The sequence below is a fragment of the Heliconius melpomene genome, chromosome 3, assembly GCF_056956725.1.
Source record: "Heliconius melpomene rosina isolate 202511_hmr_F chromosome 3, ASM5695672v1, whole genome shotgun sequence".
Taxonomy (NCBI): Eukaryota; Metazoa; Arthropoda; class Insecta; order Lepidoptera; family Nymphalidae; genus Heliconius; species Heliconius melpomene.
In genome coordinates, this window is record NC_140391.1 from 6,406,704 (window position 1) to 6,429,868 (window position 23,165).

Below are 23,165 nucleotides of genomic sequence, written 5' to 3' on the forward strand. Positions count from 1 at the left end.
GCCAAGGTGTACTTGAGCAGTAAGGATTACTGAAAAAAGAGCGTACTCACCTAACGTGGTCTCGACTAACGATGTATAAAATTTCCATTGTCATCAATCTCTGACACCACGGCGAGGATTCGCAAAACTCCTCACTAATTGCAATTTGAACAAAAAACTAAAAAGTAAAGTCATCGTGCACTGCAATTTTTAGAGTCCGCTTTAAAAAAAAAAACGGAAAGCCGTTGTTACTCTTAATAAGCAATGTCAGCAGCAAGGACTATTGTTGAGACTATTAGAGAATTTTTTTATTCAGTCTAAATTTCTGCTTCAAGTAACTGAATATTTTAAAAAAAGGACGCAAAAGCTTATTTAATGTGCGGACTGTCGTACATAGATGGTATGCAAATAGCTATCAACAGTTTTTGTACAAAAGGACGCGAGAAAAGGAAATAAAAATCGTATTTACAACGTCCAGCCTAAAAATTTACATGGATTATCTTCATATGCCTCTTTTTTGGGGCAAATCTGGATAAATAGTTATTTTTTTTTATATGTTTAGTCTCTAATGAAATGAGAAATGTGAATCTGGTCATCTATGTTTGCTTCTAAGCACGGGAAATATATACGTAAAATAATAAGTATTTATGTAGTTACATTTGAACACCTTCATTAGTCATCAATTTATTATAGATCATTATTATTGTTTATTGTTTAACCTTTTATGTTTTATTCCATATATAACAAGGGTAGGCAGAAGGGACACTAATCTTAAGACATTCCGCTCTTCACTTTCCGCCGAATTCTGGAGGCATTGCCTGTTAAGCGGCAGAACCTCTGACATCAGAGCGAAAAAATGAAAATATTAAACATTTCATTTCCTCGGATGCTTACAATCACATGTTTGTGCTCCTGCGCCGTGGCTGGATCCGTATCTCTAATTATGTTACCTTATAAGCCACATTTTTAATTATAGCTACAATACCTTTAAAAATTATTTACAAAATAAAATAATAACACAGTAGAATTATATCCAATATTTATTTATTGGCATAGCAGCTAATACAAAAGAGAAAGGTCACAATTGTAATCAAAATACTTTTTCCTGGAAAACAAAAAGTTAGCACCTGATCCTGCAAACACAGGCTCATCATGTAACGGGGAGTCACGTAAATTGGCTAGGATATACTAATCCCAAGATAAAACGGTTAAGCCTACATCGTACCGTTTGATGTGTAAACCTCGCACCTTTAAGGTGTTTCCTGTGAGAATTAATTTTTCAAATTGTTATAAATGTGAATGTAAGCTTGTCTGTTACACTTTCGCGTAAGAACTACTGAACCGTTTTACACGAAACTTTGTATACATATTCTAGGAGGTATGAGAAAGGCCACAGGATGCATTTTATTAAAAAATATATATTTGAACAAAAATATTATCCTTTGGCTATAATATCGGCAATAAAAAATAAAATAAGTTTTAGTGAGCAAAGCCTCGTTTATGTCTCTAGTAATTTTTATAAGAACGTTATTTGCAACGTGTAGCAATTACGATATTTTTTTCTTATTCAAAAATTATAATCATTTCCCCAATTAAAGATGAAAACTAAAACTATTTCGTTAGTAGTACAGACTTGAAGATTGAGAGGCTGCATATACAACACTTAAGTTTTATATAAAACTAGCGACCCCCTTGCGGCTTCGCCCGCTTTTACTACTGGATTATTCATATAATGTATGTTTGCAAAGCACTTTAGATAATGTGAAAATTAATTAAACCCTAATGCAACCCGCATTTTCGTAGTTTCAATAAGGATTTTCAAATTGTTTTACACGGCAAGGATTTTTTAGTAGGTACCGTAATTTTAAATCTGTGCTACTAATCTTTTCAAGTACTTATTAAAATATATTTAAATGACTATTTTTAGATAGTTAAATGACTATTTTTAAACGGAATAAATTATAAACAAAAGCCTACCTACTAATAACTACTACAAAAAATATGAAACCAAATATATCGCGCTGAAATAATACATTCAACTCCAATTATCCAATACGTTCAAACGCATCTAAATCTTCGTTGCTATGCCTCTATAGCGGGCGGGTTTTTTTTTTTCGAGCTTGTGGTTAATGCTGAAGAGGGTATTCTGTCCCTGATGAAAAGCAAGCACTACGTGGCTGCCTGTGAGGAAAATTAAATAGAATGCATTGGCCGGGAATCGAACCCGAGCCGCCCGCGTGGCAGGCGAGCATTCTACCACTGAACCACCGATGACTGCTCATGACGCGCTTGTATAAGCAAAACGTTGCGGGGCGCGTTTCGCAGCAAGGATGTTTTAATAATGTAACAACTTCTTAAGTACTTATTAAAATGAAAAAACAGTAAAAGACAGTTTTGATCTACATTAAATGGCCAACGTAACTAATATACTTATTTATATGCTGAGAGTAAGGGATAAGTAAAACTTGACTCGATACAGCTGATGTGTGAACGGCGTGATGTGTCAATAATTAAATGCGTTTTTCTCTAAAATTATTCGCAATTTCGAAATAGTTTAAAAAGCAAATTTTATCTTCGTTTAACGTAGAAATTTAATAAAGTATTTTAAAGGATAAGGATTAATACCATTATGGAGAAATATCCCTCACAATAAAAAATATATTGAAATTACTATTTTTAGACAGAAATATGATCACTACACGTTATTCTTAAAAGATACGAATATGCCATCGCGGACTTTTTTGTAGATCTTATTAAGAGGAACAATACTCCAGTACATTTTTTTCATGTAGTATTTACCATTAAAGCAGCGCATGCGCCTAAGTGTCTCAGCGGGTAGGACTTTATACACATTTATCGTATTTATGTTAATTTACATAAGAATGTACAATTAATAAACTATATATAAACCTTCCCTGAGAAATACTCGACCTTATGGTGAAAACCGCATAAAAATCCGTTGGGTAGTTTAGAAGAAGAAGAGTTAGAAAGTTCAGACAGACACAAAAAGCGACTTTGTTTTATAAGATATAGGATATCTGTGATATACATTTAACTAGGGGTTTTATTGTTATGCACACATTTGGTATATACATGAAAAGAAAGATAATTATTATAATCAAAAGTTAGTTATGAAATAGTTCATATAATTTCGTTTTAGGCATCTTCGGACACAGATTTTTTTTTAAGTATTACCAAAAAAAATTACCCATATTATCATAAAGTCTAATTTTCATATAAAAATGACAAAAACACCATATAAAATACTATGCATGCCAAACCTCGTTTCATAATATTTATAGATATAATAAACCTATTGCTCATATTAGCAGTCTCCATTTATAGTATTTGCTATCGACAAATACACAAATATACAGAGTATAAATACAATTTTCCTAACCAACTAAATATGAATTTTATATCAGCATTTAAAATTCCATTGAATAATCAAATATTTGCGTATTGATATAAAAATGAGTATCTATTTCTTAATTAATGTTGAGTAATTGGGTGGTACAGAGCCACAGTGAGTGACTGTCGACGTGACGTTTATTTGGATTTTCATTTCCTTGCTCTGGTAGCAACAGGACAGAGCGTGACGTTAAGCACCGCCACTCAACACGTAATATATCAAACATTGGGTGAAAAGTAGGGAATGTAGTAGTTTAACACTACGTTCCCTCTGCATACCTCTACCTATATCTGCGGGATAAACGTAAAAGCTTTACTTATTTTTTAAAAATAAGATTAAATTCGCAATAAATTCGTTTATTGCGAATTTAATCTTATGTTGCATTCAAAATATATGTGTATTAGAATCGACCCGTCAATACAGACGTACGCCATAAATAAAGGAATGAAATATGGTCGGTTAAGATCAAACGCAATTTGTAAGCGTACCCATCCAGTGCGGCGTTGGAGATCACGGGCCTTAGGAAATTACCTACAACAGGTTCTCGCGTGATTTGTAGCGCCCCCGGGCGATTTTGAGCAGATGCCCCTTCCTTGGAAAACAACTTGTGTTTAAGTAAAATTATTCGGTGCGTACGTGTTGTATTGGGGCAATATTTCGATTGTTTTTATTTCGATATTGTTTTTGATATTTTTTTTTAAGATTTAGTAGAATTATTTCTTTTAAAATTTGATTACCATACGTCATATTTAAAATATATACTGCCATAAAAGGGCACAAATAACCAAACAACGCAACACCTGAATAATATTAATTATTATTAATCGTATTACTGCCAAATTCTATTTTGATAGAATTATTAAGTGTCAAATTGTGACTGTAAACTCGGATGGTTGTAGATTCGATCCCTACTCTAAAAATGAAATATTTATTTAAATTTATATTTCAATTTCTTCCCTCTGGTGTCGAGGCAAAACGCGGTGTTCCCCCACTCAACACGCAATGCCTCCAGAATTAGACAGAAAATGGGGAACGGAATGTCTTAACACTAGGTTCCCTCTGCCTGCCCTACTGTGTGCGGGATACAGCGTGAAGCTGATATTACATACATTTTTTTAATTACAACTCAACATAATAAAAGCGTGTTAAAAAGGTTTCAAGCAGAAAAAAATGCATCTTTAATGTCAAGTTAAATTACAAGTCGTACACTCTACAGCAAGGTAACTTAAACAAAAACCATACAATTTTCTATTCACAAATAAATCTATAACTGTGATGGTATCTCCAAGTGCTCCAACAGCTTCAATACCGTTCGGCTCGTCGAGGAAATTATCACATATCCAATTAGTAACATGAATTAACTCGGTAAATTAATTAAATACAATATTGGTTCAACGGTGTATAATATCAATTAAAGGTGAGTAAAATGAGTATTTGTAATTAGATATGTTAGATACTCTTATATAAAATACAAGTATATGTATGTATTTTTATACAATAGATTTATACAATAGGTATAATAACGTATAAATACATATTATACATTCGTGGCGTAAGGGCGCAATTATGCGACTGTAAACGCAACAGGCTGTGGATTCGATTCCCGATCGAGGAAATAAAATATTTAATTATTTTCTTTTCTTCGCCCTGATGTCGAGGCAAAGCGATGCGTTTAGTTCCGTCACTCACGCAATGCCTCCAGAATTCAGCGGAAAGTGGAGAGCAGATTAGATTATTACCTTAACACTAGGGTCCCTACACCTACCCTGTTCATTACGGGAAACAGCGTGAAGTTGCAAAAGAAATTGGAAGCGTATTTTATTTACCAAAATTAAACTTTTTGGTTGCGATACTAAAGTTAGACGGTATAATTTATTTCTCTTAAATCTTTGTTTACTAAATCTACACTGATTTACAGTTGTTTTATCCGGTGTAATCCGTCCTATGCCTAACATCCTTCATTCGGCACCTATCGTCGTATTAAGATAAGCGAAAGGATGTCGTAAACGTGAAAACAAGCTTTTTGTTCTATTTATTATGTCAGCCTTTTTAACTTTATTTTGAGACTCTGAATTGACAAAATACACTTATAAGATTTAGTTTCAATGTTTATTTCTCATACTTATCCATCTATGTTATAAAGAATTCGGCGGAAAGTGGGGAACGGAAGTGTCTTGACGGGAACAGAGTGTCTGAACACTAAATCCCCAGGCCCTCTCTCCATATCTTGCTATATGTGGGATACTACGAGAAGCTATAAAAAATATTTATAAGGAATGTTTTGTTTATTATAAATGCAACTTACTTTTATATGTGAAAATTACTACCTAAAACGTCTTGAATTACTTAACGTACAGGATTCGTAAGTAACAGCTCGAATAAACAAAACGATTAAACCAATAGATATTTATTTAGCGTGAAATTTCGTATTACGTGTTTACCGAAAACGTGAATTGTGTGAATTTTATCTGTTTTTCACGAGCCCTCCCTCACGTGCACCAGATATCGGTTTTGAAACAAAACGATCGTAAATACAGAGATGGAAATTTTAGCAACTTATGCGAAACCTTAGTCGTCAGTAATTTGTGATAGGAAAATGGAATTGTATGCGGAATAATATAAATTACTTCGACCTTTCGTGCAGGCTCCGTGCTAAATTTATGTGCAAATCTTGCGGATTCAGGTGACCACATATGGACGAATCTTATACTCGTATGTATAACAATTTATTACGTGCATATTGTACGTATATTTCTATTAAAGATAAATTTATTTTATATAACTAGATTTAACCTGCGGCTTCGCCCGTTTGGTCAATTGGAAATAACTAAGAATTATATATGACAAATTGACACCATTTAACTATTGAGGCTTGTAAGTCAGACCGCATGTATGGTGAGTTAAATTAAATTGATTTATATGATGTTCAATCAGCTTCACGCTGTATCCTGCACACAGCAGGATAGGCAGAGGGAACCTAGTATTAAGATACTCCGTTCCCCACTTTCTGCCGAATTTTGGATGCATTGCGTGTTGAGAGGTAGAACTCAACGCCGCGCTTTGCCTCGACACCAGAGCGAAGAAATGGAAACATAAACGTAAATAAATATTTCACTTCCTCGAGTGGGGATCGAACCCACAACCGTCGCGTTACAGTCACACCCTTGTGCCGCTACGCCACGACGGCCTCATATATCGGTACCTCGGAAGGTCTACATATATCATATCGAGGATATCTTCTCTATCATTAATTTAGCAGTTTGATATTCGAACTCTATACCATTGGAATATCTTACAATTCTATTAAAATATAACAAACTAACAGAGAATAAGTCAGTTATACCCACTGACCGCAAGCTGTGGCGTACCTCATCAATATTGCGCGCACGTTCCAAAACTTTCTGCCACAATTACCTGGAAGCTCAAGTGTCGGAAAATATATTAGTTTTCTCCTCTTTTATTTTTATCTTAAAAATCAGAAGCTTAAATCAAATATTTATTAATATCTTTTAAGTAAAAGAATATAATTAAAATAATAAGACGTCAAACAAAAATATTAGATCAGCTAAGTTCACCAGAAACTAATATAGCACAAGTCCAATTCAAAGTTCTATTCATAAGGATCCCAAGTTTGTCGCAAACGTTGCATATAATATAACCTTAACCTCGTGAGATTTGACCCCCACCATTTTGGATATCCATTTAGCTTGAAGCAAGAACTTGAAGAAGTTGATTAATAATAACTGGACTACGAGAAGGAGGTAAAGAAATATATAGCGACGCAGCGTCGGTTAGTTAGCAGGAAAGAAAGGTACCGTGTGGCTAGAAATAATAAGCCAGAGCCCGCCTTGGTGATTTATTGTTTTGGCTTTGCGAAACCTCACTCGGAAGTCTGGTAAAAAATGATCACGCTTATTAGTGCTACCAGTTTTATTACGTTTCACCTACGAGTACAGCAACGATATAGGAAGAATATTTTTATTAACATTTTTAGTATAACACATTTAACCATTCTCACATAATTCGATTATGTGCGAAAGGTTAAATGTGTATATTATTTGAAAAAAAAATTAGGTTCATAAGAAGCAGAGAAAACCTGGGATCTAGTGTTAAGTCTGCTACCATTAAAACACTTCCGCTCTCCATTTTCCGCCGAAATCTGGACGCATTGCGTGTTGAGCGGCGGAATTCAACGAAATGAAAATATTTTATTTCCTCGAGTGGGAATGGAACCTACAACCTGTCGCGCTTCAAGTCACACGCTTATGGCCATGTGCCTGAAAATAAGACCATGAAGGCAGCCTCGGTCTAATAATAATTATTATTATTGTCAAGAGATTTTTATTTTTATTGTCTAGATAATTAGTATACTGTGTTACTTTAATTAACAAGCACAATATAAAATATTAATTACTCGTAATTGTAAACCATACCTCACATTAAAATGCCACTTCAACAATTTAAAGTTAAAGATAAATATATATTATTAAGCAAAACGAATGAATTATTCACATTCGTGCTTTATTAATTGTTAATGCGTGGAATTCAATATTGTTAATGTTCACATGAGAAATACTATCGTATTAAATATTTAAGTTTATATTGAAATGTCTATTTCTAAATTTTCGCTAACATTTTTTATATTTTTTGTGTGCTTTTAAATCATTTATTTGTTTATAGCATAGAATGAATGCATACGGATAGAACATTTTTCAGCTTTACGCTGTATGACTCATGTAGCAAGGTATGCGAAGGGAGCCTAGTCACTCCGAAAAAATTAAAATATTAAGAAATAATAATTCATTTTCCCTGAATGGGGTTTGAACCCACAGTCGTTGAGTTACAATTACACTCTTGTGTCATTGCACCACGATAGTCTCACCTTTTATTTTTTAATATAAATGCTTGAACTCGGAAAATTTCCTAGATGTTGTACCTGAGTGTAGGTGACGGTAGGAGTAAATACCATATTTCATACAGTTCAGTAGTGCTGCCATTACCCAAATTAAAGTACTGTGTTGCCATTACAAGTTAATAGAGATATTTATTTGTTATCGGTAAATGTAAAAAAATACAAAATATAATTTAATTAATTAATTAAAAAGAAGTACTAAAAAACAAAATCTCTATTAAATATTAATCATAAAGTTACTTACACTTTTCTTATTTAGATAGGAAGAAATAAAACAAGTAAAACAGTAAACATTGTACCAAAATATAATTTACTGTGGAGCGGCGCTCAATGATTTAGAAACTTCAGATTTTATTTGGGGGTAGCAAAATTCTTTGCGGTAGGCGTTAGAAGGGGGTTACCTCCGGAAACTTTTCAAATATTACCTCCATTATTTCATGAGATGACAGAGGTTGGGCACATATTAGCAAAGTTTGGGAATGGCCGCTTAATGTCACCCTGATTCATTTTTAAAGACTCACACAAAACGGTGTTTTATGTTATTAACTTAACCTGAGATCTTGGACTTTATAAGGAATTCATACCTTGCTATATTATATTTTGGGTGGGAACTGAAACTTTTTCCTCACTATACATATGTGTCAAGAATAAAATATATTGTATTTATTAATATCTTTATATTATAATTTTAAATTATTCGACTCGATTTTTAATTATTTAAATTATTACGAGTGGGGATCGAACCCACAATCAGGCTCGTTTACAGACATAGGTACGAGTACTTAGGGGCAAATACATTATTTACAATATATTAAAAAAGTGAAAAAATAGTAATCATCGATTTAATTACATCTTCATATGAGCCTATTATGTCTAATTTTCAATATGATAAAAGAAATTAAGTTCAAACATTAGGTAGTATATAAGAATAAAGTTTCAATACCATTCGAGTCCTAATCGAAACCAAAGTATTAAATGGTGATAATATAGATGGACAGACAAAAACTTACCTATTTAGATATTAATACGTTCAATTTCAGCAGCTTTGTAGAGCTTAATTTTGTGGTTAGTACACCACCACTCTATTATAGGGGGTTATAGGGGGGGGTATATACTATAAAACAGTGAGATAGATCACCCAAATGATGTTACGTATAGCACGGGCCATGAGATAAATTACGCAATTGATTCTTGGATATTGGCTTTTATAGTGATCAATGCTTACATTATTTTATTAAAGATGAGCATTAATCAAATGTAGGACTAAAAATATTCCGCTTGTTGCCAATAAATATGTATATACCTAGTAATAGTAGAAATCTACTATTATAAATTATAATTAGTCAGTAGAAAATTGTTGCTGTTGACGCCATAGTGTATCTATCTCTATGCTATCTCATCATAAAAAGTGGGGAAAGGAAATCTCCATGGGATATGGAGTATCTTAACAGTAGGTGTTCCCTGTTATGAACGGTATACGGCAAGAAACTGAAAACTATATACGCAAATCTTTTGAAACATTCTTTCCCTTCCAACCCTTTTTTTTCTTGTATATTACCAGTCCATGTAAATAATAATTAGAAACAGTTAAATGTTGTCTTAATAATTAAAACATTCAGCGTAATAGATTTTATATATATACATAAAAAAACAAAATTTTGAAACATCTGATAAATTAAATTAGCACAACTATAAGAAATTATGAAATGCCGCCTTAACATTATTACATTAGTAGGCGTCTCTCATTGACATATAAAAAATTAAATCAAGAACATCAAACGTACTACGAATAGGTTAACTTACGAATAATAAACTTGTAGTGGTTTTTGTTTAAGCAACAAAGAAATAGTATATTACCAAAAAGTACCTAAGCAGTTTATTGACCAATATATAATATTGAAAATTGAGGGCGTCGTAGCGCGGCGACAGCACGGCGTTAAGAACCGCCATTCAATACAAGCAGTGTCTTGAATTTTCGCATCTAAGTTTTAAAGACGATGGTAAATAAAGTAAATGGAAATGATGATAAAGTCCATGCAAAGTTGCGGGTGGCCACTATATCATTTCCAAAAAAAAGTCCACTTAAAAAAAATGTTACATGGTACTATAAAAAAATTGTAAATAGCATCAATAGGCTACTGTAAAAACAAATGACTGCGTTAAAATTCGTTAACGAACACTTAAATTAAGAATTTTACAGTTTCAATTTACACAAAGTGTTGGGAAACTCAAAACCTCGTCTTTAAAACTGAAGGAAAATTGAGAGGCACCGCTCATTTTCTCATTAGTTAATGACTATAATTTCAACTAGATAATAAAGATGGACAGGCGGCTTTGTTTCTGTTTGAAAGGTAAAATTGCAATAAAATGAATGCTTGTTAAGAAACGTGGGTTACGTGAGCGTTTCATTTTTTATTTATTTTATTTTTTATTTTATTTTAAATTGGAAAACAAACAGCATTTACAATACTTTTTAGCATAATACATATCCATATTACATTTGCCAATAAAGTTTCCACTTATACATGAAACATGGAGTGAATATAAAAGAAATGAACTTTTTACATATGTTGCTAATTAACAATTAAAAATAAAATTTATGGTCTAAAAAGAAATAAAAAAAAAAGATTTTTACGAAGGAAAAGGTTAAGATATACAGTTCAGTTGAATTTTGTCGATAATTTTACATGAAAATTGTTTCAAATTGATCAATTCATTCATCAAAAAAATTATCAAAAATAGAAGCAAATACCACACCACCCTGAAATATCTGAAAGTTGCATTTTGACCTTCAATAGGGATGGAATTAAATTATTAGTTAATTTCCTCAAACGGGAATCGAATCTAAACTCGTTGCGTATAATTTATACAAATACAAAAGCAGCTTACCCGAATGTACCCAGTATCTGTGTAAAAGTGATAAATTTAAACAGCCACATGATTTTTGTATTGAACATCATTAATTAAACTACTGTTTACGATAATAGTGTAATATATTGGATGGAACCTCAATTAAGTAGCGAGTACTGCGCTCATTTGATATACTTTGTATTATTTACTGATATTTCAATTGGATTTGTGACATGATTGCTAAAATTATTTTAGTGAATGGGATTTAGGTTAAAATGCCTAATTTGTTTTTGTTGTTTTTAACCAAAATAAAAATCAAATCAACATTATATCCCGCACACAGCAGGGCAGGCAGAGGGGACCTAGTGTTAATACACTCTGTTCCTCATTTTCCATTGAATTTTTGGAGACATTACGTGTTGAGTGGTCGAACTAAACGCCGGGCTTCTTGTCTCGGTGCCAGAGCGAAGAAATGAAAATACTACTAAATAACAATTGATTCTTTTGAGTGGGTTCAAATATTTAAAACGAAATACAATATAGAGAATTCACATTATCAAATCCAAAAGAGTGATCCATACGTCTTGTATAATCTACTCGTAGTAACATTACAAGTACCGGCTGCGATTCGCCTTCCGCACCGTTGAGATATTGTAATGAAATCCAACCATCTGTTTTCTCTCCGACGTAATATGATGTGAGACCTGTGCCTGCTTCCTGTGCTGTTAAATTATAACTTTAATATGACTAGACTATAATTTTATTAAGTTAAAATATAAAAAAAAGAAGATATTCGATGCTCGGAATTGTTTTTTGTATATATTTTTTTCTACTTGGGTTATGCAATTCGCGTCTTACGAATAGTATATTCATGAAAGATATGTAAATATTCATATATCCACACATAGAAAAGGTCCGTGTAAGCACAACTGATTCCCATTCGAGGAAGATATATTTAATATTTTTATTTTCTCACTATGTGTGGAGCGAAGTGTGTTAACACTACGCACCTTCTGCCGAAGCTGAAAAAAGTATATTTGAAAAGAAAAAGTTGCTTTTTTGTAAAACATTTAAAAAAACACAACATTAATAAATATTAACATATTAAACAGATAAAAGGTAACTGATGAACGTAAATTGGATTCATTTATAACACCCTCGCCGTACCGATTTCGTGTAGTTCGCAGTTAACTTACACAGTTAGCAATCAGCTTAGATAACACACAGCGGTTGAGTACATAATTGCGAACATTTGTTACCTAGAGTAGTGATAAAGTTTATGAAGTGGCGGGCTAAGGGGTAACAACCGTAACGTTACCTGATAATCACTCATGCCTCCAGCTGATAATAGCTATCACTGCGTTACTGTATGTACGCTGCGTAACTGTCTATACGAGAACGATGAAAGCTCTAATATGCGATTTGTATTCACGGCCGTGTTGTTTATGGGCCATTGAGATACGAGCACCCATTGCTTTGCCCATTGGATGGGCAATTTACATCGATTCGCCACTTTTGTATAGATAGTAAAGCTGTTCTATTGAAACACATACGATATGTTCTAATTACGCGTAAAGCGATGCACCATTTCATTCGTTAGACAGTGTTGTCCTAAATTTCTGTTTTAGGCTAACGATTATTTTTGTTGGGGTGTTAAAAATTTTGACGTAAAATTCATAAATTGTGTTTACTTTAATTTACAGAAATATCTAGATCAACTTCACGCTATCTCTCGCATACAGCAGGGTAGGCAGAGGGAACCTATTATTGAACACTCCGTTCCCCACTTTTCGCTGAATACTGGAGGCATGCGTGGTAGAAGTTGACTGATGGAACTTAACGCCGGACTTTTGCCTCGACACCAGAGCGAACAAATGAAAATATAAATTTAAATAAATATATACTTACGCGATAGAATTAGTAAATCAAATTCTAGGAAAACCAAAGCGTTATATAATATTTTCATTGTAGTAAAGTTTGGATGTAGAACATGAACGTGAACACTTCTATACGGTTTTTAGAAGTTTTCGTCGTTGCCAACAGATTATAAAGTTTTATAAAGCTTTTTTTACCTAAATTATTAGTAAAAAGATTATATGACTTAGCATAAAATAATTTCATCAATTCATCAATTATTTTATTATATTTATCTAAGTTTTAAAAGCCTAAAAATTATGAATATAATTTAATTTTGCCACTGTAGCGCAGTGAGACAGTGTCCAATTGTAGTTGTGATGGTTCTAAGTTCCAACCCGGATAAGAAGTATTTGTTATCATTTCTACGGTCGAGTAAAACAAAACATTAATTTACGTTCCGTAAGCCATCAGCGGAATACGTGAAATCATTAAAAAAATATCCAAAATTTTTAAATCGGTGCTACATTTAACGACGTCTAAGAGGAGAAGATTTGATTTAGACCATCTTGAAAAATTTATACCAATATAGGTATTTTCAATGAATCCGCTCTATACGAATTATTCTAAGTTTACTGTAGATCTTCGTAACACTTTAATTGAGTGAGCAATCTATCTATTGCACTTTGTCCGTGACCGAGTTACGAAATGTGCTCAATAAATTGCAGAATGCAGAAAGAATACAACATTTAACAATAGAATTTATAAAATAAGTAATAAAGTTAGTTATTAGAAATACCTTTACAAATAGTACAAATCTGAAGAGTTTGTTTGGTTGAGTGCGCTTATCTCAGGAACTTACTGGTTAATATTTTTTTTTGGTAGATAGGCATAGACTATATAACATTATTCCTGCGGTCAATTTTAACTCGCTTAGAATGTGTAATATTTCATACTTGTTTATTTTAAACGAAATATTTTATCAGCAGGTTTGGGAACCTGGGGGTTCCCTGTGTCTATCCTTCTTTGTACGAGATACAGCGTGTAGCTGAAATTTCCAATAACCAATCTTTAACATAGTTGTTCCTACATGCATAGATAATCCTGTAGAGAATAATATCTAATTAAATTTTAAGTAAAGATAATAGGACAAGTCAAGTAAGTCTTCGACAAAATTCACCATGTTAGAATAATTATATTCAGAATTAATTTTGATACCCGAATCCTAAAACATAATTCTAATTAACCTTATGTGTTTATTTAAAGGGAAACCATTATAACGTTAACGTAACGTTTTCATATATGTAAATATAAATAGAACCTCAACCTTCCAATACAGGCACCTGGAACAGAATTAAATATTATTGACATTCTTAAAGTGTTATTCCATACTAGAAAAAAACTTATTTACGGAACGTATAAAAGTAGCGGGATATGAACCTGCTAACCCCTTTGCAAACAATATTAATAAGCATAGAAAAAATTCGAGGTAGCTTGGTGAAGAACGTATATGCTTAGTAGTCAAAAGGTTTGGACGTTTTAAATTTTTTAAATTCAATTAAAATTATTTTTTTTATACGTTACCTAAACAAGTACAGAAACATATACTTTAACTCCAATACTAAATGGTTTTACTGAACCGAGTTCTATGTCACAAAAGGCAAAATATGGTTTCATTATACATTATAACGAAAAGCTTTCCCAAGCCTGTAAAATTTAAATAAATATGTGTATTTCAGTATGTTTACAGTACTAGTGCAAGCGAAATTAATATATAAACTGTGTTTGTTAGATCTCGATATTGTTTACGAGAGAGTCAGTTAATGCAAGCCCGACGTAATTAGCTGAGTTAGGTACTAGATGGCTATAGGCGAATGTTATAGCAGCTATTTAATCCAAATTAATTGTTGACAGCATCGAAAATTAGATTATTTCGATGATATTTTTGATCATACTTTATTATCAAATATATACCATAACCACAACAATCAAATGGAATAAATAAATTAATTAAAACAGATAATTGTAATTTATTATATAATATGTTAAACAAATATATAATGGTGTAAGTAATTAAGATTGTAGAAATTTTCGCATTTAATTTTAATATAGAAAATATTGTTGAAATTATTCAGATAAAATTAGTATTAACGCATTATAGATTTTAGTGTTTAGTCGAATAGACAAAGTTCGTACTAAAATAATGAAAAAAAACCTAAAAACCGAAGTTGCTTTTAGATTATTCATAGGACACATAACAGGTTGTACAATCAGAGCAACGAAGTGACGTGAAGCACCCGGTGAGATCCTGTCGAGAGGCCATTAAAACGCCCTCCAGCATGCCCATCTTCTTAAGTACCACATCTAACTTTTACAATAACGACACTTGTCACAAATAAAGAATGTGACGAAATACGATTTTAAATGTCAAGCTTTTAATAATATTTAATAAAACAATCGTTTTTAATATAATATTTTATTAATATGAAAAAACCGATATTCTCGTATATTCTTACATAATCAAATTTGTTACTGAATTAGGTAGAATGTACAGATGGCGCCCAGCGAGTAAGTAAAGAGCGAAGTGATAGGGTCCCAATATACGTGTCCCGGTTACTGACGACCCCTTTCACATTTTTGATATTCAGATCGTGCAACCACTGAGAACAAAACCCCAGTTAACTTCACAATATTGAAAGCTTATGGATTTTCAATGTTCTCAGCAACAATTTGATAATAATCCTGAAGTCGGTTAAAATACGTAATGGCTCGTATTTCTATATAATAAACACCTGTTCAGCCACATTCGTTCAATACAATTGAAGGTATTCTAAAATGCGGTCATGCTTATCCTTCAAAATGGGTAACCGTTTTGGTTGGTAGCCAATTTTAATTGAATGAAAAAGTGATCGTCTATGCATTTTTTCGTTTTGCATGATGGCTAATGGAAATTGGCAGTGGTCTGGTACGCCATTCGTGCCAACTTTTGCGGAGCCAGCTATCGCTGTGCTACAGTTCGAAGCTACGATCGAGACATCATTCCGTTTGAATAATAGTTTTATGATACTTTCTAATTGATTTATAATCGGATTGTCTCCTGGTAAACACTGAACCAATTGGAAGTTTTATTATTTTTTATTTGCAAGATCAGAGAGGCTGTAGTGGTGCGTCTGACTGATAATGACGGTTGTGGGTTCGAGTCTCACTGGGGGGAAAAGAATTAATTTCAATTCCTTGCACTTATACGCTTTAATATATACTCGATACATAAAGTCTAAGATGGACTTTTATGATATGTTAATTAATAAAGTTACAAAATGATTTCAATTTTTATTAGGACAAAATCCATCCATTCATCCATCCAGCCTTTCAACGTCCACTGCTGGACATAGGCCTCCCCTAATTCTCGCCACTCCGTCCGGTCCTGCGTCCTTTGAATCCAGTGGATTCCCGCTGTCTTTTTAAGGTCGTCGTATATATTAAAAAAATATTAATTACAAAGAAGTAAGTTAAATAAATATATTTTAATATGTACATAATTTCATATAAATATTACCATTACATATATATACCCAGAATCATAACTCAGTACGAACTATTGGTTAACCCACTTTGGCATTCCATAGCCGGATATTTGCGTATAATGTTTTGTTTGGAAGCCTGAAAGTTGTATTAATTATTAAACGATGAGCATCATATGTTTATTGGGTCGTGATAGCACAAGAGCCCTCGTCACCACTCCACTTCCGTACCACGTGATTTAATGAGAGAGAGAGAGAGAGAGAGAATATTTCATGTATCGTTAGCGACTTCGATATCAATCTTCATATTAATGACGTGTGAAACAAATTGATTACAACTTTGTGAAAAATCGCCACCAATCCAATTCCGAAATATATATTACGTTTTAATAATTGCGTTGGTTTTACGCTTCAGTGGGAAACTTACGGGTAAATGTAAACAAATGCGTACGTAAAGGCGGCTATTGAGTCGTTTATGCTATTTATTAAAGAATTTTATTTCCTTTTCAGTTGTAGTCGCTGGGGAATTGAATGTTCTCAGGTAAGTGATTGATGTCTTTATCTCGACGTTTTCAAAGCGAACGCGGTATTTCAATTCGCGTGCATTGTACCGTTTACAAAATATTGCACGTCATTTTGTAATACCTATATCGATTTGTGTAATTTCGTTCTCGCTATGGAACTGGAGAAATTCCTGTTCTGGAGTAAAATAAAATGTACCAGTTTGTTGCTAAAATGTATGACGATTGCATATATTTTTAAGTATTTAGATGACAATTTTTAATCGACGATTATATATTTAATAATGTATTTTTTTAATAATATTTATATACATGCCAACTAATAACTCAGTAAATAATGTTTAATTTACTTGAATTGTCTATATATTCTTTAATAATGTTAAATTGATTCTGAGAATACGATCCTCGCAAACAGACTCCAGCAACTTGTTTTTCTTATTAAAAGTTTGAAAAAGTTACTTGACACTGCTCTTCATTACGTAAAAGGATTCTAGGAAGTAGGATATTTTATATAAAATATAGTTAAATATATATTATTGCATTATTTGCATTCTGCTTCGCTAGCTTCGTGCCGTACCCTGCAAACAGCAGGGTGGGTAGAGGGAACCTAGTATTAAGACGTTCCTCGTTTGCCGCCACATCTTGGAAGCATTGGGTGATTGAGTGGCGGAACTTAACTCCGCGCTTTGCCTCGATACCAGAGCGAAGATATGAAAATATAAATTTAAATAAATATTGCATATCTTCGAGTAGTAGTAGTAGGAACCCACAACCAGTCTTTATTTATTTTCACTTGTTCCCCTGTGCCACGACTAGCCTCACTAGCTGAATTAATTATAATATTGGAAGGTTTCTTCTTTTTAGTACGTCCTGAAATAAATAGCTCCTTTTTAGTGTTATTTATATTATATACCTAATTTATTAGTGTTATTTTTCTTTTTCAAAACAATATTTTTACATAGTTTCCCAAAATGTGTTATCTTTTTGTTAAAATAAAAAAATGTCAATTTATAAAAAGTCAAATATTTATAACACACGAGTTGGCGATAGGTACCTATTGTTTCCACATTCCAAGCTCATATTTTTCGTGAATTGATTCCATGTGAATTTAACGACTTGGCAGAATATATTTTTACTTTATTTTTGCATTTTTATATGCTAGCACGTAGGCAGTAAAACAGAAAGTTCACTTCAAGTTTTTTATTAACTTTTCTAACAAGATGGAAAATTAAATTGAATTTACCTCTAGTATGTGCAAATAACATATTATGAAACAATTTATTATTTTTATTATTTTTTGTAAAAATAAGATATTATTACTACTACTTTTTATTTTTATATTTGATATGGGGATTTTTCTCTTTCGCATTGATGTTTAGCTCAATTATAAGCTGATATTGTACACATGAATGTCGTAATTTACATGTAGGTACATTATGATATTGAAGCTAGTCGTGCTACAGAGGTACAATCATGCGACTAGAAAGAAACGCGACAGGTTGAGGGTTCGATTTCCACTCGAGGATTTTTTTTTTTTTTTCCATCCCGTTGTTGGGCAAAGGCCTCTCTCCATTTCTTCCATTCCGGTCTATTTAGGGCTATTGAGCACCAGTCAGGCCTATAATGGTCCAGCTCGTCCCGCCATCTCCGTTTTGGTCTGACGATTCTCCTTTTAGAGGAAATGAAAAATTAAATATTTTCATTGAAAATATTAAAATATTTCCGACACTCGACACGCAATGCCCCCAGAATTTAGCGAAAAATTAGAAACGGAAGGGGAATAGGTGAGTGTATGTAATAGTAACCTTTATATAATTACTATGTTGTCATTTTATAGAATTAATCTATGAAACCCTAAATATTGTCTACCTTTTATTTCCATCTGAAATGTATTTCTTTTAAAAATAAAATCCTCTATTGAAAAGTCTATCGTGTTCGGCCACACGATTCATGGATCTGTCAGAAGCCCAGAACCGCAGCGTAAAGCGAAACGCGAGCCACGAAACGAAGCCCTGCGCCGTACACTCGGATTTTATACCTCTTTTCTTTTTTCATACCTCTTTTCTTTTTTCAAATAGCACTATACTGCCAGTTGTGATCTATCAATTCCGGTATGCTAAAGGAAGAACGGGCAAACCACAGGAAACGAAAAAGCTCGCAACATACCAAATTCTCATTCATCGTATTGGTCCGTTTCTACTTTGAAATGCAAAATTGTTAAAATATTTTTGTTGTTCTCTATACATACGAGTATGTACGTATAAAGGAACGTGATGTCTATGGTTTTTCGTAATGTCTCTATAAATAATATAACATAGTACTTATATTATATTTTTATGTTTAATGTCAAATATTAATTGTATGTAAATACAAAAAATAAAAGACGTACATATATAAATTTATATATTCAGTTTCACGCTAGCAGGATAGGCAGAGGGAACTAAGTGTTAAAACACTCCGTTCCCCACTTACCGCCACATGTATGTATATAGGTTCGATAATAACACTAAATGCCTACAATTATTATTAAAATGATTACTTTTATTTGTTAATAAACATCGTTAGTAACATACCATTTTAATTACAATTTATATTTGAATTAAATATTGAAGTACTTACATGAAAATCTCATTTATTAGAAAACAGCAACGTTTGAAAAGCTTATTGATATATAGTAAAAAATCAGATGGCTTTTCGGAGTCTTTTGATCCGTTTCATAATTTTCTAAGCACTTTTTCGCGCTTGAACTCTACAGTTACTTTGCTCTCATTTTGAAGTCCATTGTGTCAAACGACATGAAAAATCGGTGTGTTTCATTATAAAGTCCGTAAAGCTTTTTCATATGCTTTAAAATTTGTCATTTAACAGATTTTTTAACTATTCTAAGCATTAAGTGTACGTTTGTTTCATTACGTTTATTTGTTTATTTACTGTTTTCTTATTTATGTTTTTGAGGCCAGTCGTGGCGCAGGGGAACTAAGTATGACTGTAAAACCGACTGGTTGTGGGTTCGATCCCCACTCGAGGAAATGATATATTTATTAAATGTAATATTTTCATTTCTTTGCTATGCTGTCGAGGCAAAGCGCGGCGTTGAGTACCGCCACTCGATACGCAATGCTGCCACAATTCGGCGGAAAGTGGGGAACGGAGTGTCTTAACACTAGGTTCCCTCTGCTTACCTATGTCACACAACAGTGTGCGGGATACAGCGTGAAATTGGTTATTATTGTAATGCATATACATGAACATGAAACGTCATTTATACTTAAAGTAAGAGACGTTTCTTTTACTTTAAGACCTTTTATTTTATTCAAATTAGACAAAAGCCATTATCATCGGGTTGCAACGTGTTGTGAAAATACATTTTCATACAAGAACGATTCCGTTTTATTTCAAAAGAAAAACGGTCCAATAAAACGCATATTACCTCGCTCGTTTTATATAAGAAAATTTGAAGAGAAAGGCTGTCTAAAGATACGAATGGTATTACAATTGTTGCCCTTTGCCTTCGATGGCGCTTACGCTTTAATGTTTATATGGTAAAGGAAATACCTATATAAAGTATATTTTTTTCATCTTCACTATGACGATTTTGTTTTGGTATTTCATATGAATAACATTTTTGTAAATATTGCTTGTTTTATGTCAACAAAACTATATAATTTATTTCTTTTTGTTTATAATAATAGCTTTTAAGAATATATGACATATGACATGGGTTCTTGACAGATATGTATTGTATTATCATAGTAATCAATCATTCCATTCTTATAGGAAAACATTCGAACTAATTAACGAATTGTTTAAATTTAAAAGAAAAGCAAAATTTAAATTGAATACTCACAAGACAACAGCCATTAAATAATTATAATAACATTACTTAACCGCCAAATTATTCATCAATATCCAAAGCTTCTCCAACAAAGGCTTGGAGAACATGAGAAAATTCATCAAAACTTTATTGAAGTTGAAACAATACATCAAGGCGCTAAACCATCGTAATAGCCCAAAGATTGATCGTTCGAGCTGCAAGCATTATCGGTCGAGGGCATTGTGCCTCCGCGAAGCCTCCGCAGCCTCCGCGGCCTCTGCCACCTCCTCCTCAGCGCCTTCTTGCCAAACTAAACAATGGCCGACGCAGAAATCTATTGTAATCTAATTGTATAGCCATCGAAAGGCTATTTATTTTTGTTATAATATCTAAGAAATATAAGCAGACGTTGAAAAGATTTTACTAAAGTATTTTTTTTGCATAATACAAAGAATCACTTTTAAGTAAATACATAGTAAATTTCAAGTGTATATATTTTGTATGGAATTTTGCTATGAGAGACCGGAAATTTTATAAGTGTGCTGAAAGTGGGTGTATGTGAAGAACGAAACAGATAATAACAAAATATTTATTCCAAAGTAAATTAAATAAAAACAAAACTCATTTATAATTAAAACTAAAACTCCGAAAAATTGCAGAAAAACAAATTTCTTTAGTAAGAAGTTCGTTTCAAACTTCCTATGTTTGAATATTGATTTGCTTTTAGAGAGTGATTCGCATTTTTTTGATACCTAAATGTACAAGTTTCTCTTCGCTATCACAGAATAAAAGTTTTTGTCAGAGCACTTTCCTTAATTCTTTTAAGGCGATAAATCTAAAGCTTACGTTTGTGCTTCATCATTGTAAGGTGGTATATATTAAGCAAATTTAAATCTAATCGAATGATATACGAAAAGATTGTAAATAGCGTGAGGTTGTATGTATTTCCGGGGTATATTTTCAGTAATCGAATGACAAAGATTCAGCAAGTCCATTTTATATCTTCTACGAGCATTCAACCAGTAGTGTTTGGGTCACGTCACGTCACGTCAGTAGGCGCGTCACGTCGTACCCTATCGCGGACTTCATACTGCCCCGACATCTGCACATTTTCAACGTTATCGACTGTAGGACACATTTTTATAGGAACAAATTTAATCTAAGCACATGGAGGGATCAGTCTCAGGAGTGCCCGCGCACGTGTCCCCGCGACGTGAGCACGGGCTAACGATTTCTCACAGAAGGTTATTATGTGTCCGATAAAAGACTTTATCTTAAACTGTGCCGTTGCCGTTGGCGTATGGACCCTTTTTTGTGATTATACATGGTGTTCCATTTATTGAACGTTTAACCTTTATAGCGTTTATGTAGATAATTTTTATATAGCTACGTTTTGTTTGCAGGAGGCAATTATTTCATTGTCTTTCTATTTTCACTCACAATTTTATTGTTCTCTGCGATAAAAGGTGAAATATCGCACCGGAACCGACATTTAACCATAATTTATTTGTATGTATATTTGGTGGAGTTAATATATTATCAAAATTTTAATATTTTAATATTATTTCGTAATTTACGAAAGTTTTCTAAATAAGCTTGAAGTTATTATTTAGTTTATTTTATTGTAACTATCTATAATTTCCGCAAATAAAGGAAACATTATACCAATATATGTCAATTTCAAAGTAATTAATACACAAGAACACGCGTGTAAACGTAATAATTTGTGGGTTCAAAACCCTTTTTCATTTCTTCGCTCTAGACTAGAGGCAAAGCGCGGGGTTGAGTTCCGCTACTCAATACACAATGCCTCCAGAATTCGGCGGAAAATAGAAAACGGACTGTCTCAACACTAGGTTCCTTCCACCTAACCTGTTGTGTACATACAGCGTGTAGCTAAACAATTATACATGCTTTTTAAGAATTACTATGCAAACATCAATAAATTAGTATATCGTACAATCGTATGTTGCATGTATCCTTTATTGATGCAATTTTGTAGTCTATCCGAGGGTCCGCGCGATCGCTGCTACCAGCACTATATAAAAACGCCAAACGTCATTAACCTCTTCCAACTCTTCCCCAGGGGTCCAATGGGGGATATAACATCGTGCGAAGGAAATTTTCTTAGAAAAACAATAAATTTTCAGTGAGCAACGCTCGAGTGAGTTTCGGTGTCGGCTGAGCGAGAGCACGCCCGCCATAATATATTGAATTTGAAACGAACAAACTTTAACGTTCTTCCCGCCGCGTGTAAAAAGATTTTCTCTAAATGTTTACAATGCAATTTTTTCACTTCGCG

General features: G+C 32.9%; 1 protein-coding gene across 1 annotated transcript in view; it reads left to right on the plus strand.

The window, feature by feature from the left end:
- Positions 1-23,165, plus strand: part of LOC146539977 (lachesin-like) — a 194,706-nt gene that overhangs the window by 126,695 nt on the left and 44,846 nt on the right. The window contains exon 3 of the mRNA XM_085207266.1: positions 17,039-17,069. Coding sequence (XP_085063392.1) covers positions 17,060-17,069 — 10 coding nt within the window. The 5' untranslated portion in view covers positions 17,039-17,059. The remainder of the gene's footprint in view (positions 1-17,038; positions 17,070-23,165) is intronic.